Genomic DNA, 14,848 nt, shown 5'->3' with positions numbered 1-14,848 from the left:
AAATAAAAAAAATCATCCTGTCTTCTGCACTCAATCCCTTTTTATTTTTTCTTTTTTTTTTTTCCCTCTGATAATATCTGAATTTCTGCTGGTTGGCTCTCCTTACTGTCCCCTCTTCTTCTCCAGTGCCTGAAGACCTCGGGATGGAGGAGGCAAACTGGTCACATTCTACTTCTCGGAAGGGCATGGTGGTCAGCTTCTCTGGGGCAGAATTTCTGCTCTAAGTAGGGTGCTGTCTCCATCCTGCAGCCAATGAAAAAGGATTCCTCTTGCTCAGTAATGTGCTTGCCAGTTAGCTTGCAGCACAAAAGCTCGTGAGCACTTTTTACTAATAGGGGATCTGGATGCTGACAGCATAAAGGAAAAGGCTGCATGAGCCAGGTGCCGATATATTTAATCCTGGCCCCATTTCCTGCTTTTCATTTTGTATTTATTCCTATCTTTCTCCCTCTCAACTGGAAAGTATCCTGTTTGGTACCCAGCATGCAGACTATAAGCAAAAACCCAGTTCCAGAGGTTCTGGTAAAGCAAGCAAACCTTTATTACAGTTTGCTCTGAAGTAACTTTGCTTTTACCATATCAGCATTAGTCAATGTGTATCCTGTAATGAAAAGACCTTTGTTGGTTGTCTAAAAGTACAGTGCCACTACTCCCAGTTAGCCTTCATCCACTCATTTTTTCCCCCTCTCATTCCTGCTACCTGTTCTTCAGCAGCATACTTTGTCTTCCCCTTTCTCCATAGAGCTGCATGCATAAGATTCTAAGAGAAGTAGTATTCTGAAATAGACTATTAATCCATTAGATTAATTTTCATCTCAAAATCTGGTTTAAACAGAAAAGAATATACATAAACCCATATTAACAGGAATGTTTGCAACTAAATAAAATGCGGACAAATTTCAATTCAGTATCTGTTTACCTAAATATCCACACAAAGAAAACAAAGGCTTGATCTGTCCTAACATATTCTTAGGTGTGTACACATACACACATACAGAAAGTTCTTTAAGGCTCAGTACATCCTTGCTGATATTAAAACAAATCTGAAGACATGACAGATGTTTATATTCCTGCACATTTCCGGGGATTTGAAAGGTTCTTCCTTCTTTGACAACTGTGTTTAAAGATAAACAAAACAAGAAACAATTCAAGATTTTTTTTTTTTTTTTAAAAGGATGCCACTAAAACTATGTCAAATCATTTTTACTTCGGCTGTCATGATAGATTGGAGAGCTCAGCACATTACAATTTCTGATCTTCACTAGATTTACTAAAGCTCATTCCAACCTAAGAATCTTGAGGGGTGACAATATAAATCCAGTTGCCAATACAAAGGTGAGCAGATGGTGTTGCTCTGCTGGGGAGCTGAAATGGAATAGCACATAAATGAGAAAGCAATCTCCTGATGGTTTGCTGTGTTTAATGCCTGAACTGAGAACTGGAGCTGAGCCAACCTGGCTTCCAGCCAAGGTCTTCTCTGGATTCAAAGGAACCCCACAGCAGTTTTCATTCCACGTTAGCTACCAAATGAATATTTGCAGGTAGTACTAAAGTACCGATGTAAAGTACTGATTAGTACTGCTTAATGCAAACGACAGTGAAAGGGAAGACATTGTTCTTTTTGAGTCAGGAGATCAAAAATGAATCCCTAAAGCTGCCCTCTCCCCTCTTTTGTCAGTTTTGGAACAATTGTTTGGTATGCACACGTAATTCAAACTATTGCATTTAAGATCTCTAGAACTGCTACTCTCTCTAGATGCTTTTATTTTTCATCTTTTTTTGCTTTATTAAAACTGTAAAGTAATATTAGGAGCAGATCTAATTTCCACTACAGTCAACAGGGGTCTTTTCTGGCGCTTGGATTAGGTCCATAAGCAGACCGTAAACAGGTAATTCAGCGTTCAGAACCTCTTTCCAGAATTAACATAGCCGCTGTTTCAGGGAAAAGGTTAATTTTCACTCCAGTAAGCAAGGTCTCCAGTCACCAGAAGAAAATTCAGAACCTGGATGCAGCTCCACTCTGATCACCAAGGAAAAAAGTATCTGAATGCATATGATTTAAATTTAAATCCATGTTGATTCAACCATCCCCTTCTTCCTCCTCACCCTTTTTTCCCCTCCTTTGAAAGGCGAAGTGCATTGCCACTTAAGATAATTTCACACTTTTTACTTCAAGGTACTAAGGTGCATTCAGTGCTGTAAAGGAAGCCTTTCAGGTAGGTAAAGGGGAATGAAAGTGACTGTAAATCTATAATCTCACTGTATGGACCTACTGTTCAAATCAGCATTAAGTGGTATTTCCAGGACACGCTGCTTTCTTACAGAGCAGAGGATATACAGAGATGGCTGACCTCATTCTTCAGGTTTCTTGCCAAGAAGTGTTCAGCTACGTGGGCTGGAAGCACATTCTCCAGAAGCACTCGATTTAGGTTCTCCATGGTTTCAATCTCTTCCCGCTCTTTTTTGAACTTGTTCTTCCACAGGAAGTCTAACCTACAGTAATATTCATTCTGTTACAAGAGGACACAGAGGTAAAGAAACAATAGGCATCTTGTCCTGCTGGAGTACAGGTTTAAGAGACAAAATAAGCACAGTACACCACCCCTACATGGCTATTATTTGGCCGCTCAAGTACAGCTCCAGATCCCACAGAAATCAAACCCCAAGCACATGCTATGTGACATACATTTCATCAAACTTATAAGCCCCCTCCCCCCCCAACAAAAAGACCCATAAAAAGGCCTAGTAAAAAAATAAAGTTGCAAGGTGCCTTAAACAATGGAAGATTTATTTATTTACTCGCAGGCTTTAGTAGAAATTCATTCCAGAAGTCAAACACTGTTATGGAAACAATTTAAAGTTTTGCAACTTCATATGATGTCTTATTTATCTGAAGTATAGAATTTCACTTACAAAAATGGGTATTTCAGGAAGACCCTAACTTTTACCAACTTCAACTTATGTCATGCAATCAGGCTGGTAAAACGGTGGGCAGTACAAGAAAAAACAGCCTATTGATATAATATGCCTTCAGTTTACCAAATCATTATCAGATTATCAAAAATGGCCCAGTCAGTTGGACCAACGCAGTTTTGGTTTTGTTGGGGGTTTTGTTTTTGGTTTCTCTTTTTTTTTTTACGCTGCTTTCTATAATACTTTATCCTTCTTTTCTTTTTGTCCCAGAGTTTTCATAATTGTTTTTTAACATGCCCAACAATAAAAATAACAATAACTGGAACTATATGGAAATGTATAACATTCTTGTAATATCAGTATTTTTGGAGATCCGATTTCATTAAAAAGATGTTGAAAAATGAATAAAAATGCTTTTTTTGTGGAGCGCTCTCTACTTCTTTTCAATATTGTCAATGTTTTATCATAAATTCTAGGGCATTATTTCTACAGGAAAGCCTCCACTGGCCTGACTATCTTATTTGAGCTGATATAAATCAAGAGCTATTTCAATGTAGTCCAATGGTTTAACACTATCATGCAGTCTCAATGAAGACTATGTTATTAACCAGAAGAACACGATTAAGATGACAATCTTATTATAGAAAAACCTAAAAATGCTAGCTAGTATTATTAGCAGTCAGTAAGCATTCACATCAAAATGAGAGTAGTCCTTCTGATTGGACAGTGGCTGTCACAGCTCAAAATGATTCATAGATATTTTGTTGAAGTCACAGCCAAAGCTAGAGTAGAAAGTTGAAATGAGATGGTATTAAAATGATTTAGCAAGCTTTTAAATATGTATATTATATATTTATACATCTAAGTTCCACACATAGATGATAAATTCAAATGCCACGAACTGTATTCATGCAGAAAAAATCCAATAAAAACCTGGGATGTCAAAATTTGCATAAATTGACAAAAGTAAACTGGATGCCTGGCATAAAACTGAAATTAGGCATTCTTACATTGTACCAACTTTGTATTGAAAAGGGGCTAGATAAGCTGAAGTCTTCAAAAAGATATTTCTTTAAAAGATAATATTAAACAGAAAATTTATTTACTGCTTTATTATTTATTGAATGAAATTTAGGCTGCCACAAAAAATGGCAGAGAACTCGGAAATCAGAAAAAATAAAGCAGAATGTATTCTACAATTTGCTTTGAAATTAAAAAAGTCAGTGTAGCATATTTCAAAATGCCTATTCAGACTTTTAAAAACAAAAAAGCCCTACCTTATTAAAACTTACTTTAAATCATGGGTGTTTTTTGTTTGTATGATCTAGCCGATTTAGTACATGCGTCATTAAAGATCCTGTTCAATCTTGGTAGCCTTGCAGTCATATGAAAACCAAGATTGTTTCCTTCTTTACATCTTATCTCCAGAGCCTTTTCAACATACCAGAATGAAAATATCTCAGAATGGCCTTTATACATCTGCAGGCACAATATCCTTGAGATGATACAAAATTTTCCTTCTTCACCTTATGCTGCTTTACTTGCGAGCACTTCCCAGCAGGTGAGCATAGTGGAATGCCTAGGGAGGCATGAAGGACTCTGCGTTCCTCTGGGCACCACAGAGCAATTGCCTTCCCCCAGGACAAGAGACTACCATGCATCTGTGCAAGGCAATGCAACGCAACCTCAGGGGTTCAAATCAGTGGTAACTTCTTAGGCAAAAACAGTTAAGTGCAACAAGAACTGATTCATGTCTCATTGATTGCACAGAGATGGGCGTATGTATATTTTTAAATTCTAGTGGGACACTCACCAGGGTCTATTTTCAATATTTGCCTGAGTGAGGCAATGAACTAATTCTCCTCACTGAAAGAACGTCACATGGAAAGTCAAGACAAGCAGCTCAAGAGTAGCTGCCTATGCTGTGGGTGTCTACAGTCAGGGGAGATGAATGCTATGGCATTCAGCAAAGGGGCAGCAAAGGTGGCACTATAGCAAGTAAGATCACTAGAAATTAAACCTGGGTTTTCGTTCAGGTGAGGGAGCTAGGGAGATTCCACCTCACAGCCCTTACTTACAGACAGCAAGTCTGAGAAACTGTCTCAACATGGACCGTCAGCAGAATATGTCCTAGAACACATTAATAAGTTCATCAACAAGAAGTCGTCAGCTCTAAAGTAACCAAAATGAGAAGCTGCTGGTCTGAAACTTGGGGTGGATAGCCTGATCATTCAAGGCAGCCACAGTATCAGAGAACTGACAACTGGTAGGATATAATGCAAATCTTTGGAAAAGAACTGGGGTGACCCTGGGAACAATAGAGCAAGGTACTTTTTGGAAAAAAAAGGATGCTAAGGAAAAGAGCTATTTAGACATATTAGCTAAAGCTGATACAATGGGGAAGAGTTGACACCTCTTCTGTAAACATGCCTCTATCTGTTACAAAGAAGTCAATGGGCCTGTGAATAGGAGTGAAGTTTGAAGTAAGTTTTCATTAAATTCTTTCAGAAGAGGCTTTTGAAAAGACTGCATTATCTAAGAAGAGAAGCACCCTCTCAGAGGATAAAAGCTCACTAAAAACCAGAACGGAGACTACAAATAAAGAGTTTTCATGGCTGAGGGAAGTTGCCATAAACATCTGGGCAGTAAAACAGCCAGTGAAGTTTAGTGTTGACAAACACAATGTAATCAATCATGGGAAAAAGAAAATATTCACCTAGCCTACAGAGTAACAAGATATCTGTAATTTTAGGTACTGATGAGAAAGGAATTCACAGGCTATGTCAATATTGGTAATTCGAACTGGGCCATAAGAGAGATTTAATGCTCATAGTGTTTAAATGTGAGCACACTCCTTACGCAGTGTAGCCCATACCAATCTGCATTCTCCTGGGCAATGCCTGGGCAGGGTGCAAGAGTCGCCATTCTCAACACATCGTCTGTCTGCTGCCAGCCTATTTTCAAATAACTCTAATGGCATGCATGCAGAATGAAATGTGTCACTTGATCCCAGTGCCAGGGAATGGTTGTAGCCTACACTGGCATGACTGTCAAAAAAAAGCAGTTCTACTTTCTCCACCTCACTTCTGGCTGCTCAATCCCATCCTATGCTCATTCTTTTGGCACAAGCATTGCTGCAGCCACACCATAAAACCAGATCAGGAAATAGATCTGGCTGAAAACCAACCATTTTTCCAGGGTTAATTTTTAAGCCAGATCATTTCCCTATTCCCTATCATGACAGGCATCTCTCTGACCAGTGGTGTGCAGGTTCACAGGACTAGGCTTGGAGGAAAGCATTTGCTTTTTGTTTAGATGAACTTTCTGGTTACTCACTCGGGGGGTAAAGGAGCACCAATGCCAGCTTAAGGGAAATAGAAAGACCACTCTGTTCATCAGTGGCTATTATCTTCAGCATTGTTAAAATAATCAGATATTAAGAGAAAAGAAGAGACATGTTATTATCTGCAAAGTAGAAAAATGCAGTAGCAAACAGAGAAATTACTTGTATATTACCCTCTGTGGAAGAAGGATAAGGAAGAATTTTACTTTGCCTACACTGCCAAGATGGCTTGACAGTGTTCTGCAAGTGCCACTCAATGAAAGTAGCAAGCAGAAAGTTTAAAAAACAAGACAATGGACACTTTCACACGGCTTTTTATCAAATTGTGAAATTCACTATCAGACAATGTTGGGAAGACCAGGAAGATAAAATGGGTTGAAAAGGGATCAGACAGAGTAACAGAAAGCAGAGCAACTAATAGGTATAAAACGTTGCCACAGAAATGCTGACTGGCAGAAGGTGGGAAGCATATGTCCCTAGAAGTGTTGCTCTACGCAGGTTCACTTCCTCCCCTATTCTTTTCCTAAGCTTTTGCTATCAGTCAGTATCAGTAACAGTAACTTAAAATGGCAGGTCTTATGCCAGGTATGTATTAAAATTAGTTCATAACATTTTCTAGTTAACATTTAGACTTTGCTTGAGAGTGTTTGAAAACACAGAATTTTTTTTCTCCTTCTTCTTTAAGGGAGAATAAATTAGCAGAAAAATCAAAGAGACAGACTGAAGAGCCTCAAACAAGTGGTATCATGACAAGGATCCTGGATCTACAGCTCTGAAAACAAAGACTTTTTCTATTACAGGATCATTTTTCAGTTGGTGTGACAGGGAACGACACACACACACTGCTGTATGTACAACAAACTTTCTTGATGTGACTGAACCCAAAAAGAAATACTCTCCTTGCCCAGTGAAGATGACATTCCTTCTCTCCTTTTTTCTTAGTGTTGCACCCACGGCCTCCATCTGACACCTTCGTTGACAGGGACTAAAGGTTCTCAACTGGTGTGATGAAGTATTTATCCCTCTTTCCGAGTGGAAGTAGCTGTGCTCCAGCCCCACTCTCTGCTACTGTCATCAAATGAGCAAACTCTAATACAGTGCTGGCAGCAAGGCAGATGAAGAATGTTATTTCTAACTCAGGAAGGATGTTCCCCACTACAGCAAATACTGGAGAAGCTGCCAGATAAGAATTTTTTGTCTAGTAACCTGCAGGGCCTGCTTGGCTATTTAAATGGCAGTCATTATGTTTCAAGGAATTGTAATGTAAATGAGTGATTTAATGACAGCAGGGATAAGAGCCTTCCCAAGGCTGCAGGCTACAGGGGGTACAGACTCATTCATGAGATCTCACATGGATTGCCTCTTCCATCTCAGAGCGCTGTCTTGTGCACTGCATCGTTCCTGGCACAAGGGGCTGGAACTGCAGCTTTTAGCCAATGACCATGGACAGACCTGAGGATATGGAGGGAGAACTGCCCTTGCACCTGCCCTCAACTTCGTAAGACCACTGACATCACATTTGTACTGAAAAAGCACAACTGGCTAATAAAAAGAGTAGTTTCCTGTTGGGTCATAGTTTTAGTGCAAGTGTGGCCTCAGCATGTGGTACACTTCTGTGTGCATGCTACATTGTTTCTGTGTCTGCATCAAATGGTAATAACTGTGAAGAAAATAGCTTGTAATTAAGCAACTAGGGAGACAGCAGATGGATGCAGACAGATGGGAGCACACTAGGAAGCTATGAGACAATATTGGTCAGAGTGACAAGCAATAGTCACAGCACACTATTGGCATAATGTCTACAGTCTCAATGACAGTTATTGCTGAGTTTTAAGGGCATATTGGAAGGTAATAAAGAAAATAATAGCTTTTTAGATGCTTCTGACACTCCTTTGCAAGGGTGTGGGGCAGAAAGGAATAAAGGTGTTTGTCAGAAAATCTAAAAAATGTTTGAGAAAGTGAGAGGCTGCATGTGGAGGCTGGCATTGTGTCCACTGATGCAGATGAAGAGAAGTGTGCATCTTACCTGTCTACCCAAAACCAGTAATGTGACGAAGAATATAAACAAGGAAATTGAGCCCATTGTCTTCAGGTCTTTCAATATTCCTGGCCTATAAAATAAAAACATAAGTAAAGCAAGCTGCTCAAAAGTTAAAACAAAATTATTTTAGCACAAGAATAAGACCACAATTTATACTACTTTCTGATATGTAAGCTAAGACAATTTAAATATGATATGCTTTATTATTTGATGAAAAATTGTTATTTCCATTACGTAGCTTTAATTACTTCTACTACATTCTGTGCAAATGTGCCTACAATTTGAAATCTAGTAATAAGGTGAGGATTTAGTAAAAATAATATCCTTGTTTGCTTACAAACAGAGAGCATTTAGTGCTTATTCTATACAGGCAGATTAAAAAGAGTTTTTTTATGTAAATAACACTACTTCCATAATGGAGAACTTGACCATATCCAATGAATGTGAAGAAACAGAAACTAAAGCACGTAACTCCCAAGATGCCTTTTCACCTCAGAATTACAGGAGGAACAAACTGGATCTTGTATAGAGTTTATTAAAAACTCTGCTTTGGGAAAAGACACTAGAGGTAATGGGAAACAGCTTGCACTAGCACTCTCCTACTGATGCCACTGAAAGAAGAACCTTGGTGAGAGATTTAGGAAGGAAAATACCAACAGACACACAGCTTGACTGGCAAAATCAAGGCTGCCAGAAGCACATGCTAAAACTAACCTGTCATATGGTTCTTCGTCCCATCACAGAGATATCCTTTCCACTAATGCAATGGAAACATAAAGACCTGGGTTTGTTTATTTAATCTTTAGATTTAAGAGCAAAGACAACATACACTTGTTTTTTTTTTAATTCAGATCCTTTTCCATGGTTGTCTCTGTGTCCTAAAGATCTCGAGCAGTTTACAGCACAGGAAAAAGGATACTGAAACTCTACTCTGAATATTCATTTTTTCTGTTGTGGCATATGCACTGCACACGCAGCCTGCACAGAAGAGAATCACTTCTTTGTTTTGAAAATGAGGTAGAAATTACTTGTGTACAAAAATTATTTTACACAGCAATACTTAGAATTAGAGTCATAATTTTGGTCTTATATATTATCACCTATAACAAGGATTTCAGCACTCACTGAAAATTTAACATTCAGGTTTGCAAACACAACAAAAAAAATCCGAACTGTTGGTCTACTAATTTTTTCAATAACCAAGACTGTATTTGTAAAGTTTTAAGACAATGTACTAGTTCTGAGGAAGTTTATTTTCTTTGGCTTGCAGCAACTATGCTTTAACAGCCTTAATAATGTTCAGTCTTAGGCCTTAACAACCCTAATGACGACTTCTTCCTGATGTCCTTTATTACAAAAATGCAAATTAAACCATACTCTGTTTCCTATAGTATGTGATTTAAACACCTTGCCCAGACTTCTTTATTTTATTCTAATGCTCTGAGGTGTGACATTAAATCATATATGAACTGCAACATGACAATGATTTTAAATTGTGACTTGTAGATTATATAGCCAAACATATATAAGAAAAATCTGTTCCATGACATAAGAACTGCCATAAGTAGTATTTAATTGCTATTAATTTCAGGAGGACTGGAGTTATCCACCTACCTTTTAAGAGGTGCCATTGCATACATAAATTTGCTGTAGTCATCCAGCATGGGCCCATGAGTGTGCAGAAGAATAACATTGTAGCCCACCAATGCAATCAACATTATCACCATTTTCAATTCATAATTTATCCTCAGGAAAACAGAACAGGAAATGAGCCCTAATATGCAGCTGTATATAAAATACTGGCAAAGAAAAAACAAGTGGACAATATTTAGAATTTGGCTCTTGAGTAGGAAATCATACATAATAAAATGTTCAGGCTAGTTTAAAAAAAAAAAAAAAAATTATTCATCACTTAAGCATGGAATCTCTCACAATCTGGGACATTACGATTTACAGTCAATAACAACCAGATGTTGGTATTTCATAAAATAGACCCTTTTTCTTACTAGGCTCCAATTCACCCCAAACTCAATAGAATCCAGATTATGCTCCTAATTTATGCTCCCCAATTTTCACCCTTTGCCACTTTTGATTTACTGATCTGCAGTAGTGAGGAGTGCCTATTCGTGGGACACCACTGCTGCTGTTGAAGTCTAATGCAAGAGCCTACTGCCAGCAGACTAACAAAAGATTTATTCCTGTGCCACTGTATGGTTTTCACTCATGCTTGAGTTCAATAAGTACTCTGTATGTATTACTAGCATAGGGGTCAAGGTAAAATGTCTTAAGATCTGAAAACAACAATTTCATTGCCTATATTTGCTGTATTTATAAATTGATGCAATACACAGTTGTTACAAACCTCAGATATGCAATTTTACAAACTCTAGAAATAAAGCTAAGATATGAAGAATATAAAATTATTAACATGGCCTATGCATAATATAAAAAAATCCTTCTGTCAAATCCTGTTGAGTTATGACTACATAAGAACACATTCAATTGTTAAAAAAAGCCTTTTCTTTCCTACGTCATATGTATCAACAAAAATATGTATGGTGGAAGTTAAATTCCTGTAAAAACATTTTCTCTGGATACTTTCTGGAAATGGATTCGGGCATCAAAATTGATGTTAAAACAGGAATAATACATTCTCACTAGAATCATTATCTTAGTCCTTAACATATAGCACCTCTGCCAAAGATGCTTCTTGAGAATTACAGTCCTGCACCTTGTAAGGAAGTTATCTTTTCTGAAACTACAACGCATTCTATTTCTAGATATGCTATTTTCAGACTACTGTTGACTTGTTGATGGCGGTACTTTTGACAGAACCTGAATCACTGCATAGTAATTTTGGAGGATCACTAAGAAGAATAATTTCACAGCAGCCATCAAACAGAATTGATCTGTGTGATGGGTTGACCCTGTCTGGATGCCAGGCGCCCACCAAAGCCACTTTATCACTTCCCCTCCTCAGCTGGACAGGGGAGAGAAAATATAATGAAAGTCTCATGGGTCGAGATAAGGGCAGGGAGAGATCACTCACCAATTACTGTCACGGGCAAAACCAGACTCGACTTGAGGAAATTAGTTTAATTTAAAACCAATGCAATCAGAGTAAGGTAATGAGAAAATAAAAACTAAATTTTAAAACACCTTCCCCCACCCCTCCCTTCTTCCTGGGCTTAACTTTATTCCTGATTTCTCTACCTCCTCCCCCACCAGCAGCACAGGGGGACGGGGAATGGGGGTTGCAGTCAGTTCATCACAGGTCTCTGCTGCTCCTTCCTCCTCAGGGGCAGGACTCCTCACACTCTTCCTCTGCTCCAGCATGGGGTCTCTCCCACAGGAGACAGTCCTCCATGAACTTCTGCAACGCGAGTCCTTCCCAGGGGCTGCAGTTCTTCATGAACTGCTCCAGCGTGGGTCCCTTCCACGGGGTGCAGTCCTTCAGGAACAGACTGCTCCAGCATGGGTCCCCCACGGGGTCACAAGCCCTGCCAGCAAACCTGCTCCAGCCTGGGCTCCTCTCCCCACGGGACCACAGCTCCTGCCAGGAGCCTGCTCCAGCGCAGGCTTCCCACAGGGTCACAGCCTCCTTTGGGCATCCACCTGCTCCAGCGTGGGGTCCTCCACGGGCTGCAGGTGGCTATCTGCTCCACTGTTAACCTCCATGGGCTGCAGGGGGACAGCCTGCCTCACCATGGTCTTCACCAGGGGCTGCAGGGGAATCTCTGCTCTGGCATCTGGAGCACCTCCTCCCCCTCCTTCTTCACTGACCTTGGTGTCTGCAGAGTTGCTCCTCTCACATATTCTCATTCATCTCTCCAGCTGCAATTGCTGTTCAGCAACTTTTTACCCTTTTTACATGTTATCCCAGAGGTGCTACCACCATCGCTGATGGGCTTGGCCTTGGCCAGTGGCGGGTCCGTCTTGGAGCCATCTGGCATTGGCTCTATTGGACATGGGGGAAGCTTCTAGGAGCTTCTCACAGAAGCCACCCCTGTAGCCCCCCACTACCAAAACCTTGCCACGCAAACCTAATACAATCTGCCATCTGAGTCTCTGCTGTTATGTAATTTGCTTGCAGATCTGCTTGAAATAAGAAATAGAAAGAACTGCTGTTCAGAATCACCAAAAATAAAACTTCTCTGACGGCTGTATTCCACAGGAGGTCACACTCTGCATTCAGTGTTATGTAAACGTAGCAGCATCCATTTTTTACTCTGTAAGGCATTCTACTTGTGAAATTAGTTCTACAAAAAGAAACAAGGAAACAAAAGGCAGTCGTGGACCCACAACTGGATGCAGGTCAACAAAGACCAAGAAACTGCCAAGTGGAACAGACAGTCTCTGTTAGTGTTGCATAGGAATACATAAACTAGATATTGAAAATTTCAGCTAAGACTTCAAACAAGGGTGGATGGATTAGAGAAGAGTGGCACAGCCACACATTTAAGAATAGAGACTCTGACATTGTGTATTGCAATGCAAGATTCCAGTAAGCAACAAGCAGATCTGGAAATGAGTTGTAGGCAACTCTGCTTGAACAGCCACACCAGGTTATGAAGATTGTTTTTTAAAATGCCACCTTAAATAAGCCTTTTCCCAACTGTATCTTACATATATTCAAGGCTATTGTTTCTGAGTGCTCAATACTGCAAATGAATTTTTCAATCCCTGTCAAAGGAACTGAAATTTCACCCTTTTAATAAAAGAATCTACAAATTTTAGTAGACACTTAAAGTATTGTAGCTTGAGTCCTTCTCTAGCCCTTTCAGCTTTTCAGACTAATGCAAAAGGGCTTGAAAAAAAAACAGAGGAGGAACTGCAGGACAAAATGCTTCAAAAGAGATACTGCAGAAGAATAAAGGTAACTGGCATTCTAGCTGGCTTCTCAGATGGATGCGTGCAGCTACAAAGCAGGGAAGACACTGGAAAACAGTAACAATTTGGTGAAGAAACAGTCAAAGTAGCCATACAGAAGATCAGGACTGGTGGAATTCCTGTCATATGCATAGCATGAAAGCTCTGGTCTTTGTCAAAGCACAAAAATTGCAAGCTGTCAGACAAATGGCAGCCTGTCTTCTGGGCCAAGCAGTCTGCTCTCAGTTCATCAAATGAACATAAACTTTCCTATGGAGGAGTTAATGCCCAGCTGGGAAAAAATTACAGCTTTCATGTGCAGGTATACTGGTATTGTTTCTTAGTGAAGACCCATTTCAGGCTTGTTCATTCTACATCTCTGTACAACCTACTGAAGAATAAAAAGGGCTCAGACTAAACAGGCATTGAGGCTTTTTCCAAGGCAGAGAGTTGCAGTGATACCAATCCTTTGTAGTGACCCTGACCAAAAGATCATGGAATCATTTAGGTTGGAAAGGACCTTTAAGATCATCAAGTCCAACCGTTAACCTAACACTAAACCATGTCCCTAAGCATCACATCTACAAGTCTTTTAAATACCTCCAGGGATGGTGACTCAACCACTTCCCTGGGCAGCCTGTTCCAATGCTTGATAACCCTTTTGGTGAAGAAATATTTCCTAATATCCAATCTAAACTTCCCCTGGCGCAACTTGAGGCCATTTCCTCTCATCCTATCGCTTGTTACTTGGGAGAAGAGACCGACCCCTGCCTTGTTACAACCTCCTTTCAGGTAGTTGTAGAGAGCCATAAGGTCTCCCCTGAGCCTCCTTTTCTCCAGGCTAAACAACTCCAGTTCCCTCAGCTGCTCCTCATAAGGCTTGTGCTCTAGACCCTTCACTAGCTTCATTGCCCTTCTTTGGACATGCAACACTGAAGAGTTAGCAATCTGCATAGCAGCGAAGCTGAGCAGGTGCAGGTCCATGCTGTGCTCTGTGTATCCCTCGGCCGTGGGATAACCTCAGCCAGCTCAGCCAGCTTATTGCAACCAAGGAGCCTGCAGGCAGCTCCCACATGGTAGCAGTGGTTATGCCACCTGTGTGGCCTCGACTTTATCTAAGAGTGCAGCAGCAAGTTCTCATGGACATAGTTTTTTTCTGACAGCAGAAATGATGAATAGGAATGTTCCCTTTTAAGAAAATTGCATAAGAGCTCAAAAAATGAAAACACTGGGTAACCTCTCCACAGATGGGATGTGCACCACATGCCGTCCCTGACTGGAGGACTGGATGCTGCACAATTCAGAGTTCCCAGCATCTGAAGGGATGTAACACTATCTACCCTCTTTTTTTCTTCCTGTGCTGTCTCCAATAAATGGTATTTTAACCAATACCTTACAGAGTCTGAGTGCCTTTCTTACCAGGATCACAGGCCCAGTGCCTTGCACCGGTGCACTACATTCTTAGGATCTTATCTCCAGCCCAGTGCATTTGGTCTCTTCTCTTAAAACTTAAGACCTACAGTTCTGTGGTTATAAAGATCTTTACTAAAGTAAAAAGGGATTCTACTCTGATATGTCTATGGAGAAAAACTTGAGAAGAAAGTATTTTGGAATTCCCTAGTCAAATAAAGCGTATTCCAAAACTGCATCTTTTAGAAGTCAGTATTATGACTTTTATTTAT

At 40.0% G+C, this 14,848-nt stretch overlaps 1 protein-coding gene across 2 annotated transcripts in view; it reads right to left on the bottom strand.

Annotated features, from left to right (window-relative positions):
• ADCY2 (adenylate cyclase 2) overlaps positions 1-14,848 on the bottom strand; it is a 229,908-nt gene that overhangs the window by 17,160 nt on the left and 197,900 nt on the right. For both annotated transcript variants that reach the window (XM_082305789.1, XM_082305790.1), the window contains exons 18-20: positions 9,912-10,096; positions 8,283-8,367; positions 2,352-2,510 (exon numbers count right to left, since the gene is read on the bottom strand). In XM_082305789.1, coding sequence (XP_082161915.1) covers positions 2,352-2,510; positions 8,283-8,367; positions 9,912-10,096 — 429 coding nt within the window. The remainder of the gene's footprint in view (positions 1-2,351; positions 2,511-8,282; positions 8,368-9,911; positions 10,097-14,848) is intronic.

Source organism: Platalea leucorodia (assembly GCF_965183815.1).
Source record: "Platalea leucorodia genome assembly, chromosome: 1".
NCBI classification, from domain to species: Eukaryota; Metazoa; Chordata; class Aves; order Pelecaniformes; family Threskiornithidae; genus Platalea; species Platalea leucorodia.
This window is presented reverse-complemented; position numbering and strand designations above follow the sequence as displayed.